Source organism: Bufo bufo, chromosome 3 (genome assembly GCF_905171765.1).
Source record: "Bufo bufo chromosome 3, aBufBuf1.1, whole genome shotgun sequence".
NCBI classification, from domain to species: Eukaryota; Metazoa; Chordata; class Amphibia; order Anura; family Bufonidae; genus Bufo; species Bufo bufo.
In genome coordinates this window covers 312,136,073-312,158,555 of record NC_053391.1, presented here as the reverse complement: position 1 = coordinate 312,158,555, position 22,483 = coordinate 312,136,073, and the positions used below count along the sequence as shown (strand labels likewise).

Below are 22,483 nucleotides of genomic sequence, written 5' to 3'. Positions count from 1 at the left end.
TAGCTAAGGATGCATCACAATATTATTCCAGTCAAATATCAGAAGCCATTATAAGTAATTAAGGTCTGACGGGCCTCATTGGAGTCCATTGACTGCTGGATCTGGCAAAACGGAAAACAGGAAATGACTAAACAGTTGTAAACTCTGCCTAAGCAGCATGTGTGCTTTAAGGTAGATCGGTAATTTCTGTTGTCGTCCAGATGAGAATCCATACAGGCCAACTGTGAACCAGTCATTCAGGAAATGACTGTGCATGGCTTTACTAGGGTCCATTCATATTAGGGTCCATTCATTTCTATGGGGCAGCACAATGTGCTGCCCGGACACGGAATTGTGGGCCCGAAAAAAATAGAACATGTCCTATTCTTGTCCGCAATTTCGGACAAGAATAGGCATATTCTATTAGTGCCGGCAAATGTGCGGTGCGCAAAATGCGGAACGCACATTGCCGCTGTCCGTGTTTTGCGGATCTGCAAAACACGTTGCGGATGTGTCAATGGACCCTTATACTTGAGAAAGTAAATAATCCATCAAGTTTAGGCAGAGATGGATCATTCCTTTTTTGCATCTCCCTGACAGAAGATGATAAGAAGGGGGGCTCTGTTCGCCTGCGATCTGGAGGCAGGAAGGATTCACTCTCAGAAGATGAGCTGCTGCTTAGAGAAAGAAGCTTGGATTATAAACATAGATATTGTGGTCACTGTAACACCACTACAGACATAAAAGAAGCCAGCTTTATGGGAAGGTAAGACAAACTACCTTTTCTGCTTTTTTGTCACTGCACAAAGTATGTTACTGTGATAGGCATATTGCCTGCATTTATTCCGCAGGTTGACAATCGCTGACATTAAATAGTCCTATCTTCTATTTAACTTGCTTATATAGCGCTAACCTACTCGGCAGCACTTTACAGACATTATCATCACTTGTTGTCCTCAGTGGAGTTTGGTAGGAAACCAGAATGTCCAGAGGAATTCCACACAAGCAGGAGGAGACCAAACAAACTCCATGCAGATGCTGTCCTTGGTCACATTTGAACCTAGGACCCCAGCGCTGCAAGGCACCGATGCTAACCATTGAACCACCGTTCTGCCCTTTTAATTATTATTTTTTATTTCCTTCCTAGTAATGCACAGTACATAGTAAGTGGATCAGATGATGGCTCATTCTTTATTTGGGAGAAGGAGACTCGTGCTCTCATCCGGGTCCTGCAAGGAGATGAGTCCATAGTTAACTGTCTGCAACCACATCCAAACTACTGCTTCTTGGCCACAAGTGGTATTGACCCTGTTGTGAGACTATGGAGCCCACGTTCTGAGGTTTGAGATCAATTTATTATAAATGTGATACTCCACTTTTTGCTTTTTGCTTTTTGCTGTACTCTCTAGTTATCTGCTGACATGGCTACTGTTAGATCAACAAGATTTTCCAAAATCTACACTTTGTTGGATGTGGCCACTTATTGTGATCAACTCTGACCCCCCCCCCCCCCAGATAAATTCCAGAGAAATGAATCATATAGTGTACTGGCAACCAATACAATGACTGACACAGGGAGAAAGCATCAGAGTGGCAGTTCGATGAGCCTGACTGTGGAAATTAAGGATAGATTGGAGAGGGGACTGTTTACTGAGGGGAAGACAGATTAGTAATGAGTTACAGTAATCAAGATGCGAATGGATCAGGACAACAATGATTTTTTTTTTATTTCCACAGTAAGAAAAGGGCAAAATCTAGAGGTGCAGGCAACATGAGCGGGCAAGCAATTGAATATAGGGGGTGAAAGAAAAATCTGTGTCAAACATAACACAGAGGCGGCATGTGTGCTGTCACACACTGAGAGGAAGATATCAGGTTTAGGTAAATTAGCAGATTATGAAAACACAAGGGCATTTTTTGAAAGATTTAGTTTCAGATAGAGTGAGAGGCATGATGTTAGAGAAAGCAGACAGACAGTGACTGGTATTCTGTAGTACAGCAGGGGTGATGTCCCTGGATGAAATGTATCGTTGGGTGTCGTCAGCATAGAGATGGTACTGGAAACCAAATCTGGCTGTGTAGAGAGAGAAGAGGAAACCTGGGACTGAACCCTGAGGAACTGCAACAGCCAGAGGGAGAGTAGGAAGAAGTATAGCCAGCAAATTATACACTGAAAGAGTGGTCAGAGAGGTAAGAAGAAAACCAAGAAAGCAGTGTCCCTATAGAAGTTCTCCAGGCTTTTAATAAAAACTTATTCTAACCTGTGGGAGAATGATCGTTAGGTTAATACTTACCCGTACCTCGCTCTGTCAATCACAACATTTCTGCTGCACTCGTACAGGCTGTCGTCTCTTTCACCTGGGTCCTGGCCAGAAATGCACTTTTGACCTGTTCAATTGCATTTTCCACTGTTCTGCTGAACAGGAAAAATAAATGCACACATATGGTCAGCACCTGGGTCGAAGAGCCCAAGGCCTGTATGAGTGCAGCGGGGACAGTGGCATCAGCAGAGCGAGTGACAGGTGAGTATTAACCTTACAGTCTTTCTTCCACAGGTTAGAATAAAGAACTGTTTTAATAAAAGCCTGGAGAACCCCCTTTTAGGTCAGTAGATTAAAGCATGCCAAGTAGGAGTTGGTGGTTGGCAGTGTCAGATGAAGAAGAGCGATCCAGAAGAATGAGCAGAGAGTAGTCACCATTGCTTTTAGCTGTCTGGAGGTAATTTGTTTTTTTGGAAAGGGCATTTTCTGTAGAGTATGGAAATGAGATTGCAAAGAGTCAAGGACAGAGTTTACAGAGATGGCGGATGAGGCGAGCGTAGGCCAGAAGATACAGGAGTTTAGAGATGAAAGGGAGAGTATAGATAGGTTGGTAGTTAGTTGTACAGGACAGGTCAAGAGATGATTTTTGTTTTAGCAGTGGGGTTATGACCGAATGTTTGTAAGAGGGAAAGATACAAGAAGAGAGAGAGTTTGAAAAATTTAGTGACGTGAGTAGTGACAAACGGGGAGAGAGATTGGAGGAGGTGTGAGGGAATAGGGTGAATAGTGCAGGTAGTAAGGTGAGAAAAAGAGAAGATCCTGGAGACTTTTTTGTGACTGGGTCAAATGTAGATGGTGAACCAGGGAAAAGGGGTTGATGACTTGATGATACCACAGCTACTGCATACTAACAAAATCCTTCTTTTTCAGAAAACATACAAAACATAGTCTATACAAATATGATGTAATAATTTTATGCTTACAACAACTTTTACATGACATTGAATTTAAACAAAAAAAACATGTCACATTTTTGTGTAACTATTTGGAAATGATTGTTCATGCCAGCATCAGTGGGTAGAAATCTTAATTCTGATGGACTATAGTGATGGCTGTTATAACCATAGCATGTAACGAGTATAGGTAAAGGAGTGGTCATTGTGATCAGAGGCTCTGCCTCCCATAAAGGAATAGAGTAAATTTTGCATTTATTCGTTTGGAGCGAGTGCAAGAGATAAAGACAGTCAAGATGAGAGCAGAGTTGCTCTCTCACTTTCCATTCTAATGGCCTCTTATGGCTGAAATAGGATAACCTCATTAATAGTGATGAGTGGCAGGGGCAATATTCGAGAATATTTTGTAGAATATTCATCTTGTATTCGAGAATTTGAGATTGATCTATAGTGTAGCTGATAATATAATCTAACCTACACTGAGTATCTCCCCTTAACTATCAGAATTTTATATATATATATATATATATATATATATATATATATATATATATATATATATAGGTTAACTGTCTAATGTAATACAACAGAGCACAGCAATGACACTGCTGTCTTTCATAACTGCAATAAACTTTAGAAAATGGCTGCTGGGGAGGTTCTTGCATAGTAAGGGCAACTTTCCTATTTGTTGTTAGGGATGTTGCTAAGCTCAGACAAAGACATTGCAGCCTTCTCATTGGCCCACAAGCAAGAAGAAGGGAGGGATCATGGGTTCAGATGAAAGAAAATCTAGAATATTCGTATATATATATATATATATATATATATATATATATATATATATCACTATATTCTAAAAGTTGCAATATTCGCAATTAATATTTGCGATTCGAATATTCCCACCGAACACTACTCATTAAAGGGGTTGTCCGGGTTCAGAGCTGAACCCGGACATACCCTTATTTTCACCCAGTTAGCCCCCCTTAGGCTAGCATCCGAGCATCTCATGCTCCGATGCGCTCCCTTGCCCTGCGCTAGGCAGTGTGTTCGGTGATGTCACTGGCTTTGATGGGCGGGCTTTAGCACTGCCCTAGCAGTTTTGCTGGCTAGGGCTGCCCATTAGTGCCGATGATGTCACCGGGCTTCCTGGCAGCCCCATGGAGAGCCCCGGTAGGTCACCGGAACTCCTAAAAATGCCTTTGCCCTGCGCGATTTAGCGCAGGGCAAAGGAGAGCATCGGAGCATGAACTGCTCCGATGCTCATATCAGGGGGGGCTGCCTGGGTGAAATCCAGGGATATGTCCAGGTTCAGCTCTGAACCCGGACAACCCCTTTAAGTGTGAGCTAGGGGTGACTGCACTTATGGAGACATCCGAGAGTCCAGTGTTGTGCTGTTTCTGTTGCTCCCATAGCTGTAAAAGAGAGCTACACAAGCTGCATAGCACAGCAAGCAACATGTCTTAGTAAATTGGTACTTACAGAAAGAGCGTTGCTACCATTCACTTCTGTGAGGGTTACGGAAATGGCGGACCACCGGCTGCTCGGCCATTTCCATAACTCCGGCAACCCCTATCTGGCAATGACTGTGGTTATTCCTATCTTGGCCATTACAGGCAGAGGTAGGATTAACTTAAGAGTAACAAACAAATGTTCATACTGTAAAGCTGGCCATACACATAGGATAACTCGGTCAATTGTCCCATACACATGCATGGAAGAGGGTAGAAAGCTGCTGTCCGACATATCGGGTATCGGCTATTCTGAAGGCAATTGTCCACCATCTACTAACTCTGTATAGACCTAATGAACTGGGTCATTCATCTTTCAATGTGCTGTCTGGAAAGATGACCTATTTTTCCTAGGTTATTTGCTGATGCAGTCCAGTGGTCCAATGGTATTAGTTATGTTAAGTATACTATACCCAAGACAACTCTCTCTCTGTTTGCAGAATGAAGGGCCAGACAGACGAGTAGTACAGGACATGGAGAGCGCTTGTCAAGCTAACCAAAGAAGAATGAATGCTGACCCACTGGAAGTAATGCTTCTGAACATGGGTTACAGAATTACAGGACTGAGCGGAGGAGGTCCAGCATCTGGAGGCTCAGATGATGAGGATTCTTCAGAGGGACAAGTGCAGTGCCGGACCAGCTAACCTTAACAAGAGGGATGGGTGTGAGATATGGGGTATACACACCTTTATAAAGACAAGCTTGACCATATTTTAATGGCCATGCATCTTGCTTTAAAAAAAATTCTGTGTAGACCAATGTACCTCATAATGACAATGGTAGATGTGGAAGTACAGAATCCATCCTTCCACGTCAACATCACCAACACAACAACCAGGCATTGCGTCACCTCAAGCTCCTAAAATTAATTGGATGCTGATCACTGCACAACCCATCCTCTTATGTTTTCACAGGGGTAATGATTTAAAATGACACTAAAAAAAGGCTATAATGCCGGTGTGCGCTATTTTTCTGGATTCCCAGCATTTTTTTCAAGATTTACAAGTTGGACTAAACCTGCATAAAATGAAGAGTTACTATGAATGCTTGAGGCAGCTAACAGAATGATAGAAATCACTATAACCGCTATGACCTAAAGGGAGTCTGTCACCAACGACATTCCTATGTAACCAACCCCAGTGCCGAATAGGTGTTGCTCACCTGATTACTCTTCCCCCAGACTGTTGATTGCGCTGGTGGTTTTCAGATGGGCAAATGTGTAGTGCACTCATTTCTTCCAGGCAGAGACTTGGGGCTGCATTGCTCATGTGCCAATGTGAAGACAGTGGGGTGGGATTACGTACCTACTACCAGGCCCTGTCCATCAACGATCTGAGTGAGGGGCTGGGCAGAGAAAGGAGCTTAGGTGCAACAAGAGCAACGCTTTATAGACTAAACACCTAATATGTATATTGATAAAAAGTGCATGGTAGCCACAGAGCAACAAAACAAGAGTGAGCAATACCCATTTGACACTGGGCTTGGTTACATAGGGAATGTTGTTGGTGACAGATTCCCTTTTAAGATAATTTAGTAGGGTTTAGAATACTTGCCATGGGAATACATTTTCAGCTTGTCAAAATGGTTAAACGCAGAAGTATGGTAGGCCTTTATTTTTTCTAGATTTCACCATCTAGAAGTTTGGTCTGTAGATATTATGCCTAGTTTTTAACTAATGTGAAGACCTCTTTTGGCGGTCTAGAATGTTGCCTAGACTGAAGTAGTTGGCTTATTACTATAGGTTCAGAATAAGGCTGCCCTGTTTGACCTCTCACTACTTTGAGAGTTTTTTGTTTTTTTGCTGCCAGCACCATTTCTCCTCAACATCTGATTTTTTTAATGGGGAAGCTGTCTTTGCCTCATGAGTGACTCTGCTCAATTTGTATTTGATGTAAATCTACAAATAAAAAAAATCTTTATTTCTGAGCAGAAGTGATATGCATTCTAATTCATTATGACACCTGCATACTCAGAACCTACCGTAGTTTGTGAAAATAGACAATTTCCACTCCTGTGAATGAAAACCACTGGTTAAGAGGTATCATGTCAGGAGCAACAGATGAAATGGATTCGATGTTGTAAGTTATCTAGCTTAACCCCTTAAAGGGGTTGTGCAGCCAGGGTATTTATATCATATAGGTGGGAGTCCGACTTCATGAAGAGGAGGCAGCGCTTGTACAAGATTACAATATGCGTCATCTCGCTTGCGGCAGTGCGGTGTAATTACAAGTGCTCATCCCATTCAGGTGAATGAACTTGTAATTACACTACACTTCTGAGACTTGAAGAGGAAGCAGTACTCACATAAGCGGCACCTCCTCTTCAAACAGCTGATCGGTGGGGGTGCTGGGAGTCGAACCCCACCTCCCTCCCCCCAATCAGATATCGATGACCTATCCTGAGAATAGGTCATCAATATGTACTGGCTTATCATGTAGAGAAAGTTAATACAAGACTAATGTATTGTTATTATCCATAATGCCTCCTTTGCTGGCTTGATTAATTTTTCAATCACATTATACACTGCTCGTTTCCATGGTTACGACTGGTGTTGAGCGAACTTGTGGTTTCATGTTCGACGTACAAGGTTTGGGTTATCTAAGAATTTTGTTATGGATTTTGCTACCATGGACTATAAGTTATGGTCCATGGTAGCGAAATCCATAACGGAATTCTTAGATAACCCAAACCTTGTACGCCGAACTTGAAACCACAAGTTCACTCGACACTAGTTACGACCACCCTGCAATCCAGTAGCGGTGGCTGTGCTTCAACACTAAAGGGAAAAAGCACCAGCCTATGTGCGCGGCCACCAGAGAGGCTGGCATTTTTTGCCCTACAGTGTACAAGCATGATCACCGCTGCTGGATTGCATGGTTGTCGTAACCATGGAAACGAGCAGTGTATAATGTGATTGAAAAATGAATCCAGACAGCAAAGGATGCAATATGGACAATCACAATATATTAGTAAGTGGCTTGTATTAACTTTCTCTACATGATAAATGCCACTTGCTGAAGTGAGACAACCCCTTTAAGCTTTTTATTGATATTTTTTTTTTATCTGTGCATTTCAAAAGCTGTAACTTTTTTTATTTTTTATCTTTCCACTGACATAGCTGTATGAGGGCTTCTTTTATGCGTGGCAAGTTTTATTTTTAATGCCATCATTTTGGGGCACCTCTACTATATTGTTTAACTTTTAAAGTATTTTTGGGGTGACGGCATGAAAAAAGCAATGCAATTCTGTCATTGTTTATGTTGTTCACTGTACGGTAAAAATGACTTAATTAACTTTATTCTGTGGATCAGTACGATTATGGAGATATCAAATTTCAAATAAAAATAAAAAAGCTCTTTTAAAAGACTTATTTGTGTCACCATTTTTAACGCCCATAACTTTTTCATTTTTCTGCCAACAGAGCTGTGTGAGGTGACCAAAAAATGACAATTCTGGCATTGGGCATTTATTTTTTTAAGACATTTGCCGTGCTGATTAAATAATAGAATATTTTTATAGCTTGGGTCTTTGCGCATGTGGTAATATAAATTATGTTTGAGATTTTTTTTAACCTTTTATTCAACTGAAATTGCAGTCTTTTGATCACTTGTACTATACACTGTAATACTCCTATATAACAGTGTCATTCTGACAGGCAGTTTGCTACATCCTACCAGAGGCAGAATATAATGGCAGGCCTGGTGGACTTCAGAAGGCCCTCGGATGCTATTACAAGTTCTTGGGGTGCTGATTGTAGGACAGCTCCTGAGCTTGATCCATGACGTATTATTATGGCACAGGGCGTTAAGTATCTATGCTCTGTGACCTAATAGCACGTGACTGAAGCACAGAGGGGTCAACATCAGACTTGAAATTCAGGAAGACAGTCGGCACTCAGACCCAATGCGCGCCGGCACGGGGAGGAAAAAGTTCCACAGTATAATGAAGAAATTCCCAGTGAGCGCTTGCAATCTTCAGTTCATAAGCTCTTTATTTCATAAATACATCAAAATACGGTAATGGACGCGTTTCGGCCCGTCCAGCCTTCATTAGACTTGAGACAGTGGCTGCTCTGGCCCCATGACAAGAATTGAACAGAATGTTGACGTGGGGAGACACAAAAGCTGTGGTGCTCAAAGGGGAGCCACTGATCCGGAACGAAGCAGTGGAGGATCAGGTAAATATGACTCCCACCGCAGGTCTGGCCACACAGGGTGGGGGGGTTAAGTGTCTGCAGAAAAGGTCCCCAGAGTAAAGAACCCCTTTAAAGGGGTATTCCCATCTTGGACATTGGGGGTGTATCGCTAGGATATACCCTCAATGTCTGACAGATGCAGGTTCCACCTCTAGGACCTGTACCTATACTTAGAACAAAGCCCCCAGGCACGGTCGCCCTACATTAATTTCTATGGGAGTAGCAAAATCAGCCAATTTGCACACTCTGCTATTTTCAGAAGTGCCATTGAAATTAATGGGAAATGCACCGCGCAAGCGTGGGCACCGCTCCATTCACTTCTATAGGAGTCCATTCACATGTCTATGAGCCAGCGCTCAGCTATTTTCAGCACTCCCATAGAAATGCACATGCAGGCTGGGTCCACTCTGCATTTTACCATTTTTATTGCCATAATGGCCTCCATTAAATCCAGGGAATGCAGGTACTAACATGCATGCTGAGCCCTCTCCTGGTGCCAGACGGCTTCCAATGAATGCAATGAGAGCAGGCTACAGCTTTATACTTACACTAATTAAAATCAGCCTAGGGGGCAGACATTATAGCACCAAAAATGATAAAAAGCAGAGTGGACCCAGCATGCATGTGGAACCTGGGCTCCCTGAATTTTATGGTGGCCATTATGGCACATAACAGGTAATATTTAGTGTTAGGTTCCCATCTTACAGAGATCGCCTTGACGTTTGGCAGACGGGCACAAATAAATTTGTACAAAATGTATTTGCTAAGAATTTCAAATTTACAAAATAAGCGTAGCATTAGCATTAGGGTCCATTCACACGTCCGTGTGTGTTTTGCGGATCCGCAAAACACGGACTCCGGCAATGTGCGTTCCGCATTTTGCGGACCGCACATCGCCGGCACTTAATAGAAAATGCCTAATCTTGTTCGCAATTGCGGACAAGAATAGGACATGTTCTATTTTTTTCAGGAACAGAAATGAATGGGTCCGCAATTCCGTTCCGCAAAATGCGGAACAGAATTGCTGACGTGTGAATGGACCCTTAGCATACTTTCTATAATTATGGCATTATTGTACTTTATCTGTGTCTGCAGAGTGCTTTTGCATTGTGTTTTTTCTTTGTGTTTCTAGCTATGGCAGCGTGCACGTACACATTGGAATGTGCTCATTGACCCCCTTTTATTTGCAGTTATCAAAAATTATATTCACCCCCTATTGACATCCCTGGTGCTGACATAACATCCGTTCTCACGGCTTTATCTATTCCGACAGTTTAACTGTGCTATTTCTGATGAGGAAAATAAACTGTCCATAACCACTTCCAGGCCGGGCCATTTGTCCCCTTCCTGACCAGGCCTAATTTTGCAACTCATGTTTCACTTTATGTGGTAATAACTTTGGAATGCTTTTACTTATCCAAGCCCTTTTGAGATTGTTTTCTGGTCACACATTGTACATCATGTTAATGGTAAATTTGAGTCAATATGTTTTTACTATTTTTTATTTTTTTTTAAATCTAAAAGTTACAGAAAATTTTGAAAAATTCACCATTTGAATCTCTGTTTTTAAGACACCTCATAAAATACTTATTAATTAACATTCCCCATTTGTCTACTTTATGTTAAAATCATTTTGGTAATGTAATAAAAAAAATTTAGGACGTTAGAAGGTTTAAATTTTAGAAGCAATTTTTGAAATTTTCTCAAAAATTTCCTAAATCAACTTTTTAAAGGACCAATTCAGTTCTCAAGTCACTTTGAGAAGCTTACATAATAGAAACCCTAATTTACCCCATTTTAGAAACTACACCTCTCAAAACTGGTTTTAGAAACGTTGTTAAAGGGAACCTGTCATCAACTTTAGACGTCATGCACACGACCGTTGTTTTATTCCGTGTCCGTTGTACCGTTTTTCGTGATTTTCTGCGGACCTATTGACTTTCAATGGGTCCGTTGAAAACTCGGCTAATGCACCGTTTGTCATCTGCGTCCATGACCCGTGGATCCAGTCCGTCAAAAAAATATAACCTGTCCTATTTTTTTTCACGGAAAACTGTTCGCGGACCCATTCAAGTCAATGGGACCGTGAAAAAACGCGGAGGCACACAAGATTGTCGTCCGCGTCCTTTTTTTCTTCCTATCATTTGCATGGCAAACTTGACTTAGACTCTTTTTTTACTTTCCTTTATGTCTGGTGGTCCTCCAAAAATCAAGGAAGACACACGGAAACGGATCACGGAACAACGGAACCTCATTTTGCGGAACGGAACACAACAACGGTCGTGTGCATGAGGCCTTATGCTGACCTTACTGAGGGCAGTATAATGTAGTGACAGAAATGCTGATTTCAGCGGTTTGTCAGCTAAAAGTAAGTGGTTGCTGAGAACCAGCATCATAATCATTGCAGCCCAGGCCTTGAAAAGATTCTTTAAAACGCTTTTACTTATCCAGGCCATTCTGAGACAGTTTTTTCGTCACATATTGTACTTCATGACACTGGTAAAATGGAGTTAAATTTTTTTTTATTTGTATTTATAAAAAAATACCAAATTTACCCAAAATTTAGAAAAATTAGCACATTTCCAAGTTTCAATTTCTCTACTTCTATAATACATAGTAATACCTCCAAAATAGTTATTAATTTACATTCCCCAAATGTCTACTTCATGTTTGGATCATTTTGGGGATGTTACAAGGCTTAGAAGTTTAGAAGCAAATCTTGAAATTTTTCAGAAATTTTCAAAAACCCACTTTTTAAGGACCAGTTCAGGTCTGAAGTCACTTTGTGAGGCTTACATAATAGAAACCACCCAAAAATGACCCCATTCTAGAAACTACACCCCTCAAGGTATTCAAAAATGAGCCCGTCGTTAACCCTTTAGGTGTTCCACAAGAGTTAATGGCAAATGGAGATAAAACTTCAGAATTTAGATTTTTTGGCAAATTTTCCATTTTAATCCATTTTTTCCAGTAACAAAGCAAGGGTTAACAGCAAAACAAAACTCAATATTTATGGCCCTGATTCTGTAGTTTACAGAAACACCCCATATGTGGTCGTAAACTGCTGTATGGGCACACGGCAGGGCGCAGAAGGAAAGGAATGACATACGGTTTTTGGAAGGCAGATTTCGCTGGGCTGGTTTTTTGACACCATGTCCCATTTGAAGCCCCCCTGATGCACCCCTAGAGTAGAAACTCCAAAAAAAGTGAGCCCAATTTGGAAACTACGGGATAGGGTGGCAGGTTTGTTGGTACTATTTTAGGGTACATATGATTTTTGGTTGCTCTATATTACACTTTTTGTGAGGCAAGGTAACAAGAAATAGCTGTTTTGGCACCGTTTTTATTTATTATTATTTTCAACATTCATCTGACAGGTTAGATAATGTGGTATTTTTATAGAGCAGGGTATTACGGATGCGGCGATACCTAATATGTCTACTTTTTTTTATATTTATGTACGTTTTACACAATTATTTCATTTTTGAAACAAAAAAAAATCATGTTTTAGTGTCTCCATAGTCCGAGAGCCATAGTTTTTTCAGTTTTTGGGCGATTATCTTAGGTAGGGTATGATTTTTGCGGAATGAGATGACTGGCACTATTTTGGGGTGCGTATGACTTTTTGATCACTTGCTATTACACTTTTTGTGATGTAAGGTGACAAACAATGGCTTTTTTTACAGTTTTAATTTTTATTTTTTTACGATATTCACCTGAGGGGTTAGGTCATGTAATATTTTTATAGAGCATGTTATTACGGACGCGGCGATACCTAATATGTGTAGTGCATTTTATTTTATAATCAGTGATAAATGTTTTTTTTTTTTACTTTTTTTTTTTTTACCCAGACCAACTTGGTTCTTGAAGATCCAGTGGGTCTGATGTCTGTATAATACAGTACAGTACACTATATAGTGTACTGTATTTTTACTTTACTTTAGCAGAAGTCTGATCAACACCATGGACAGCTTCTGATAAGCACCATGGACAGCCGGAAGCCTGTGAAGGCATCCGGTAGCCATGGTAACCATCATTCGCTGCCACAACAGAGCAGCGGGTGATGGGGAGGGAGGGGGCCGCCTCCCTCTCCCATCGGGGGCTGAAAAGGCACAGCAGCCCCCGATGGGAGAGGTAGGGAGCGTTCTCCCTGTTAACTCCTTCCATACCGCGGCATGGAAGGGGTTAAACGACTGACATCACAGCACAGATGTCAGCCGTTTCAAGCAGAGTGTCAGCAATGTGCTGACACTCTGCTTGATAACTGCTCGGGCATCCTGAAAATGAGAGGGGGCCCCCCCAGCCCGCCGGCAGATAACAATGAGGGCCGCGGGAAGGGGGGGGTTAAAAATTAAATTTAGGTAATTTTGAAGTTTCTGATCCCTGCAGTCACGGACTGCGGGGATCCGAAACTTCTGAAAGCGCTGCAAACCGCAGGTCTGAATTGACCTGCGGTTTGCAGCGATCGCCGTTACGGGGGGGTCACAGGACCCCCCTCGGCATTGTCCTAGGGTGCCTGCTAAGTGATTTCAGCAGGCACCCAGTTCCGATCACCGCCCGCCGCGTGGCCGTGATCGGAAATACACAGGGAGTACAGATACGCCCTGTGTCCTTAAGTACCAGGACATCAGGGCGTACCTGTACGCCCTGTGTCCTTAAGAGGTTAAAGTCTATGGGCTGTCGGGAAGTTGTTAAAAAAACCTGTAAATTGCCGGGACCAGATATATTTTCAGCATTGTATTTTAAAAAGTTTATAAGGACATTTTGGTGCCAGAATAAAAAAAGCTTATGCAATTATATTTTTCGAAGTGACTAATTGCCTCCAGACCTGCTCACTGTTTTAATTACAGTGATCCGTAAACCCACTAACTGTCCTGCAACTTACTGTCCCATCTGACTCCTTTAATATTGACCTAAAAATGTTTATATCCATATTAGCTAATCGCCTAAATCGTTACCTCCCCACTCTAATACATTCTGACCAGGGCCAGGACAAGGTATTTTGGCGCCCTAGCTGGAGCAGGCAAATTGCCCCCGCCCCCCCTCCAATCAATTAAAAGTGACATTACTTCCTAAAAAAAAGAGTAAAACACTTTTTTTAATATAGTAACTATAGTAATAGTGCTCCAAGACTGCCCTCATTAGCAATAGTGCTCCCAACAGTGATAAATTAGTAGCAATGCCCTCTATATTGCGCCCAGTAATAATAATGTTGCTACAGTATCCCTGGTAGTAATTATGCTACTAGTATTTATAATGCCCTTCTGTAGTGTCCCCATAGTATATAGCTCTCCCATAGTTCCAGTATATAATACATCTCTGTCCCCACTCTGTAGTGCCAGTATATATATATGCCCTCTGTAATGCTAGTATATAATGCTCCTCTCTAGCCTTTCATGGATTGGCAGGATACACACTGTCAAAATGGTTACATTACCTCGAATACTACAGTCGTGGCCAAAAGTTTTGAGAATGACAAAAATATTAGTTTTCACAAAGTTTGCTGCTAAACTGCTTTTAGATCTTTGTTTCAGTTGTTTCTGTGATGTAGTGAAATATAATTACACACACTTCATACGTTTCAAAGGCTTTTATCGACAATTACATGACATTTATGCAGAGAGTCAGTATTTGCAGTGTTGGCCCTTCCTTTTCAGGACCTCTGCAATTCGACTGGGCATGCTCTCAATCAACTTCTGGGCCAATTCCTGACTGATAGCAACCCATTCTTTCATAATCACTTCTTGGAGTTTGTCAGAATTAGTGGGTTTTTGTTTGTCCACCCGCCTCTTGAGGATTGACCACAAGTTCTCAATGGGATTAAGATCTGGGGAGTTTCCAGGCCATGGACCCAAAATGTCAATGTTTTTGTCCCTGAGCCACTTAGTTATCACTTTTGCCTTATGGCACGGTGCTCCATCGTGCTGGAAAATGCATTGTTCTTCACCAAACTGTTGTTGGATTGTTGGAAGAAGTTGCTGTTAGAGGGTGTTTTGGTACCATTCTTTATTCATGGCTGTGTTTTTGGGCAAAATTGTGAGTGAGCCCACTCCCTTGGATGAGAAGTAACCCCACACATGAATGGTCTCAGGATGCTTTACTGTTGGCATGACACAGGACTGATGGTAGCGCTCACCTTTTCTTCTCCGGACAAGCCTTTTTCCAGATGCCCCAAAGAATCTGAAAGAGGCTTCATCGGAGAATAGGACTTTGCCCCAGTCCTCAGCAGTCCATTCGCCATACTTTCTGCAGAAGATCAATCTGTCCCTGATGTTTTTTTTGGAGAGAAGTGGCTTCTTTGCTGCCCTTCTTGACACCAGGCCATCTTCCAAAAGTCTTCGCCTCACTGTGCGTGCGGATTCGCTCACACCTGCCTGCTGCCATTCCTGAGCAATCCATTCCTGAATCCTCTTTAGGAGACGATCCTGGCGCTTGCTGGACTTTCTTGGATGCCCTGAAGCCTTCTTAACAAGAATTGAACCTCTTTCCTTGAAGTTCTTGATGATCCTATAAATTGTTGATTGAGGTGCAATCTTAGTAGCCACAATATCCTTGCCTGTGAAGCCATTTTTATGCAACGCAATGATGGCTGCACGCGTTTCTTTGCAGGTCACCATGGTTAACAATGGAAGAACAATGATTTCAAACATCACCCCCCTTTAAACATGTCAAGTCTGACATTTTAACCCAATCAGCCTGACATAATGATCTCCAGCCTTGTGCTCGTCAACATTCTCACCTGAGTTAACAAGACGATTACTGAAATGATCTCAGCAGGTCCTTTAATGACAGCAATGAAATGCAGTGGAAAGGTTTTTTGGGGATTAAGTTAATTTTCATGGCAAAGAAGGACTATGCAATTCATCTGATCACTCTTCATAACATTCTGGAGTATATGCAAATTGCTATTATAAAAACTTAAGCAGCAGCTTTTCCAATTTCCAATATTTATGTAATTCTCAAAACTTTTGGCCACGACTGTACACTATTTTTGCTCACTTCCTGTGCCAGTCACAGGCTCAGCTCTCAGATCTTTACAAAATGAAATCTTCCAATTTGTATGAGCGTATAAAAGGCCTTGAATATCCAGGTCTGTCATACATTTACATAAGAGGATGGGTGGATTTTCAGTGCCTCATTTTATATAAATATTATATAGCAGCTCGGCTATACCAATTAGTATCTATGCACTCCCTAACCCTCTGCAGTGTGTTACATTTAAATCTGACCTACTGATGCCAGTGACCACATTAGCATTACTTTGGTCTCCTGATATCTCTGTAGGGGTCGTTGATCCCTCAGCGAAAATCCCCAATTTCATGTTACAACCATGGAGGAAAGTCTGCTTTAGATACAAATTACAAAGCCCGATCTCACCTATGCTTCCTATTTTTTTAGAAACTACATTTTTTCCTCTGGGCTGTCACCAACTTCATTTGTTTGGTGGAAACATGCCAAATTACGCCATGTTGGGGACTTCCATGTATTGAACTATTTAGAGTTACTAAAGTCTTCCACTTTAACTTCCTTGATTCCAACAAATAGCTCTGTAGAATATACAATGTTTGAATAACTCTGCAAATACAGAGCTTTAGAGAGAGGTATCCTTTCCCTTATTTATTACTCGCCATTTTCTGATACCAAGTTAGCTTATATGCACAGCTGGTAGGTGGAACTGGGGGAGACCCTCACACTGGAGCAATGGCATGAGTGTTGTATTCAATCTTATTTATCCAACGGTTTCCACCCGATGTTTTAGGGGTTGTCAAGAAGTCGGTACCACCCTCCATGTATGGTGGACCTGTCCCACAATAAGAGGACTATTTGAAGTTTTTACAATATATCCAGATGTCCACAAGAATACATATTGCCTCCAGGTGATCTCCCTCACTTTCTATCTCAGTAGTTATTCATAGGGTCAACAGAATCTCATTGTATGAGAAACTTAATGCTACTGTAAATGATACCAGAGAAACTGTGTCTCCTTATTTACAGTGCTTCCTGTCTCTAAGAACAAATACAACAGCCCATAGAAGACTCGACTGATCATTCTTTCCATTCCCCCCCTACCCCTTTGCCTCTTGGATCAGGAGAATCGTGGGAGTCATTCCTTTCCCCGTATTATATTACTCATGTAACTCATATTATCAGTTATGTTCTTACTGTTCTAAATCAGTTTTATTATACATACTGCTCTTTCAAATCATAATTGGCATTCTCCACTGCTATTGGATTCTTATGCATCCTTTTTTATTGTATTCACATACATCTTTGTTCTTGCTGTTTTGCCAATAAATACTTTTTGAAACACAAACTTGGATTACAGCTTTAGGGCTCATGCACACAAACATGTGGCCCATGCTGCTCAACTTGAATGGGTCCACGATCCATCTGCACCACAAAAAAATAGAGCATGTTCTCATATTCACGTGTTTGTGGGCCGCAATACGGGCATGGCCGGCACACATTTGCCCTTATGCAATGGCTGCAAGGATGGACCTGAAAATGTGTTCACTTTCAAAATGAGACAAAAAGAATTTAGATTTTCTGCTGAGAAGATCCAGATGTACAGATATCTTCATTGCTCAGCTAAATAATATAAAAAGTAGTCCGGAATAGCCATTCAAGCTCAGTCTTTTGGTGTGGAAGTGTATCTAGACGTAATCTAGATCAAGAGCTACTCAATATGAATTAATTAGTACTGCAGTTCAACTGTGTAAATAATCTTATTGGAATAGAGATGCTTAATGTTGAAAAGCACAAAGACATTTGGGAAGAATAATCAATTTAGCTTGGTAAAAACGTCCCATGGAGACCAGAGTATTCTCCAAATCTACTGATTCTGTTAATCAGATGATGTAGTGGGGTGACAGAAAGAGAATCAGATCACCAGCATAAAGCCTTCCAGCAAAGCAACTTTCAAGTCACCGTTCTGCCTTTGTCCAATTTGTGCTCCAACTTGTCTGATACTAATGATGTGGACTTACTTTTACTCTCTTATTATTCATGTCTTAAAGCAGTATAATGGCTCTATTTCAGGGGGGCACAACCCGTGGCCCTTGATACCATTCTGTGAGGCCCCCAACCATCTGGTTACAGACATGTATGTCTATGTCTTGTGGCTTCTCACATGTATCTTTCATGTATTCTCGATTAGATGGGAGTCCTGGAACTGTAACTAGACATTTATGGTATATACGATAAATACAGGGTCAGTTGTTAACCCCTTCCCGACCTATGACGTACTACTACATCATGGGAACCACTGCGTTCCCGCAATTTGACGTAATAGTACATCATAGTGATCGCGCGGGCACCGGAGCGGTGCCCGCGCGATCACTGCAGGGGCCCGGCAGTCCCTGGTAGCCGCCGGCATCGCTGTAAAAGCCGATGCCAGCGGATTAACCCCTTCTATGCCGCGGTCCACGCTGACCGCGACATAGAAGAGGTTTGTGTCGGGTGAGCGATTGCATAGAGTCCCTGCGCTGCTGTGGCAGGGACCCGATGTGACACAAGGCAGACCGATGCCGTGCAGAGGCTGCCTAATGCCTTGCACGGCATCGGGAACTGCCTTCTACGGGAGCCGAGGAGATCCAGCCTGAGGCTGGGTCTCCTAGGCAACCTGTTTGTGTACTACTCACTGTAGTACACGAACAGGCAATGCATTACAATACAGATGTATTGTAATGCATTGCAGAGGGGATCAGACCCCCAAAAGTGAACATCAGTAATAAATTAAAGAAAAAAAAGTAAAAAGAAAAGTGTTTTTAATAAAGTAATAAAGTAAAAAAAGAAAAAAACGCCCCTTTCCCCTTATTTTATAATTAAAAACAGGGAAAAAAACTAAAACCCACACATATTAGGTATCGACGCATCCGTAATGATCGGCTCTAAGTATATCACATGATCCACCCTGTTCGATAAACACCATAAAAAATATAAATAAAATGGTGTAAAAAAAGCTATTTTTGTCACCTTACATCACAAAAAGTGCAACACCAAGCGATCAAAAAGGCGTATATCCCACAAAATGGTATCAATAAAACCATCACCTCATCCCGCAAAAAATGAGACCCTACCTAAGACAATCACCCAAAAAATAAAAAAACTATAGCTCTCAGAACATGGAGACACTAAAACATCATTTATTTGGTTTCAAAACTGCTATTTTTGTGCTAAAGTGAAATATATTTAAAAAAATATACATATTAGGTATCACCACGTCCGTAACAACCAGCTCTATAAAAATATCACATGACCTAACCACTCAGATGAACACCGTAAAAAAAAAATGTGTAAAAAAAAGAAGCCATTTTTGTCACATTACATCACAAAATTTGCAACCGCAAGTGATCAAAAAGGCATATGCCCCCCAAAATAGTACCAATCAGACCGTCACCTCATCCCGCAAAAAATTAGACCCTACCTAAGAGAATCGGTCAAAAAATAAAAAAGCTATAGCTCTCAGACTATGGAGACACTAAAATATGATTATTTTTTACTTCAAAACTGCTATTGTGCTAAAGTAAAAAAAAAAAAAGTATACATATTAGGTATCACCACATCTGTAACAACCAGCTCTATAAAAAATATCACATGACCTAACCACTCAGGTGAACACTGTAAAAAAAAAATAATAATTATTCAATTTTTGTCACATTATATCACAAAAATTGCAACAGCAAGTGATCAAAAAGGCGTATGCCTCCCAAAATAGTACCAATCAGACCGTCACCTCATCCCGCAAAAAATTTGACCCTACCTAAGAGAATCAGTCAAAAAATAATAAAAAGCTATGGCTCTCAGACTATGGAGACACTAAAATATCATTATTTCGGTTTCAAAAATGCTATTATTGTGTAAAACCTAAATAAATAAGAAAAAGTAGACATATTAGGTATTTCCACGTGCGTCTCTATAAAAAAGTCACATGACCTAATCCTTCAGGTAAACGCTGTAAAAATAAAAACGGTGCCAAAACATAAATTTTTTGGTTACCTTGCCTCACAAAAAACGTAATATAGAGCAATTAAAAATCATATGTACCCCAAAATAGTACCAATAAAACTGGCACCTTATCCCGTAGTTTCCGAAATGTGGTCACTTTTTTGAGTTTCTACTGTAGGGGTGCATCAGGGGGGCTCCAAATGGGACATGGCATCTATAAACCAGTTCAGCTAAATTTGCCTTCCAAAAACCATATGGAGTTCCTTTCCTTCTGTGCAATTCCGTGTGCCCGTACAGCAGTTTACGATCACATATGGGGTGTTTCTATAAACCGCAGAATCAGGGTAATAAATATAGAGTTTTATTTGGCTGTTAACCCTTGCTTTGCTACTGGAAAAAATGGATTAAAATGTAAAATCTGCCAAAAAAGTGAAATTCTGTAATTTCATCTCCATTTACTATTAATTCTTGTGGAACACCTAAAGGGTTAAAAAAGTTTGTAAAATCACTTTTGTATACCTTGAGGGGTGTATTTTCTAAAATGGGGTCATTTTTGGGTGGTTTCTTTTATCTAAGCCTCACAAAGTGACTTCAGACCTGAACTGGTCCTTTAAAAAGTGGGTTTTGGAAATTTTCTGAAAAATTTCAAGATTTGCTTCCAAACTTCTAAGCCTTCTAACGTCCCCAAAAAATAAAATGTCATTTTCAAAATGATCCAAACATGAAGTAGACATATGGGGAATGTAAAGTAATTACTATTTTTGGAGGTATTACTATCTATTATAAAAGTAGAGAAATTGAAATTTGCTAATAATTTGGAATTTTTTTATAAATACATTTTTATTTTTTTTACTCAATTTTATTGAAGTACAATATTCATGAAGTACAATATGTGATGAGAAAACAATCTCAGAATGGCCTGTATAAGTAAAAGCATTTTAAAGTTATCACCACATAAAGTGACACATGTCAGTTTTAAAAAAAATGGCCTGGGCAGGTAGGTGAAAACAGGCCTGGGGTTGAAGGGGTTAATAACCCTTTAAGTTTTATTTTCGGCCCTTGTCATTTGGTTTAGTCTGACAACGTGGCCCCCAACTAGAAAACATTGTGCACCCCTGCTCTATTTATTTATTCCAGCACTTTTTGTCCCAATTATGGAGCTTTGAGAAATATTCTATCCCTGATGCTGGTTAGCCACAGTGCATAAAAAATTACCACAGGCTCACAACTTTTTGGCTTGCTTTCTATTGATAACTATGAAAGTTCTAGTCCCTTTCAAAATGTGGGCCTCAAATCGATCAGCTGATTCCCCCACCCCTCAGTTCCTGCTCTCAGTGCCCCTTGAAAACAGCTGTTTTTGCCAGGTAAAGCCACAGCCGGTGCTGCATCAACAGCATTCCTGCTGCCTCATGTGACTGTTGAGGCCAGTGATTGGCTGCAGTGATAATGCGCTGTAGTCAGAGACATCATCACTGCAGTGCTGAAAAAAGAGCAGCAGCGCTGGAATGGATGAGGGTAGACAGGTGAGCAAGTATTCTTTAGTTATTTCATAACTGTGGCGAAACCAACCTCGCCACGGTGTTTTGGAGGGGGCTGTTTGCCAGCCTCCTGCCCCAGCATTATGGCCCATACTAACTTTGAAGGAGAAGACAGCGTGTCCGGATTAGTTCCGGATGCGTCCCGGTGTGTTGCGGCGAACCCGCGCGAGTAGGGATGCAATTGCAGTCAGTTTTGACTGCGATTGCGTTCCGATGTTCAGTTTTTATCGCGCGGGTGCAATGTGTTTTGCACGCGCGTGATAAAAAACCGACTGTGGTACCCAGACCCGAACTTCTTCACAGAAGTTCAGGTTTGGGTTCGGTGTTGTGTAGATGTTATTATTTTCCCTTAGAAAGACCGGGAGAACTACGCGAACAAGAGGAGAAGGTGAGTTAATTTTTTTATTTTTACCCTCAATTGATCACCTACTATGCATTCTGTATTCAGAATGCTATTATTTTCCCTTATAACCATGTTATAAGGGAAAATAATACAGTTTATAGACTGTCACCTAGCAACCATGCGTCAAAATCGCACCGCATCCGCACTTGCTTGCGGATGCTTGCGATTTTCACACAACCCCATTCACTTCTATGGGGCCTGCGTTGCGTGAAAAACGCAGAATATAGAGCATGCTGCGATTTTCACGCAACGCATAAGTGATGCGTGAAAATCATCGCTCATCTGAACAGCCCCATTGAAATGAATGGGTCCGGATTCAGTGTGGGTGCAATGCGTTCACCTACCGCATTGCACCCGCGCGGAAATCTCGCCCGTGTGAAAGCAGCCTAAATCTGTGGAACTGTTTTGGGCAGGAAAGCCATGCTTGCGGCCGGCCAAATGTGACTTCCATGGAATTCGGGAACCCCTGCTCGGATCTGGGTGATTTTTGGATATGTTGTTCACCCAGATCAGAGCTATCCATGGATGTATACATTATGGGGGTATGTGGGGTTTTGAGGTGTGTGACAGAACCATCTGTCTTTGGAATTGTATTGTATGTTATGTGAGGGTACCCAGATAGCTCATTTTATTGTATTCATGTTGTCTGAGTGCCATTCACCTAATAATATGCACTCAGACTTGAGCTATCTGGGGCTA

The 22,483-nt window shown here is 41.3% G+C and overlaps 1 protein-coding gene across 3 annotated transcripts in view; it reads left to right on the top strand.

The window, feature by feature from the left end:
• WDTC1 (WD and tetratricopeptide repeats 1) overlaps positions 1 to 6,633 on the top strand; it is a 49,362-nt gene extending 42,729 nt beyond the window's left edge. For 2 of the 3 annotated variants that reach the window (XM_040424268.1, XM_040424269.1), the window contains 3 exons: positions 580 to 745; positions 1,127 to 1,319; positions 5,142 to 6,633. In XM_040424268.1, the coding sequence (XP_040280202.1) occupies positions 580 to 745; positions 1,127 to 1,319; positions 5,142 to 5,345 (563 nt within the window). In that variant the 3' untranslated portion in view covers positions 5,346 to 6,633. The remainder of the gene's footprint in view (positions 1 to 579; positions 746 to 1,126; positions 1,320 to 5,141) is intronic. The other variant, XM_040424270.1, reaches the window with a different exon arrangement.
• Positions 6,634 to 22,483: the final 15,850 nt, after the last annotated feature.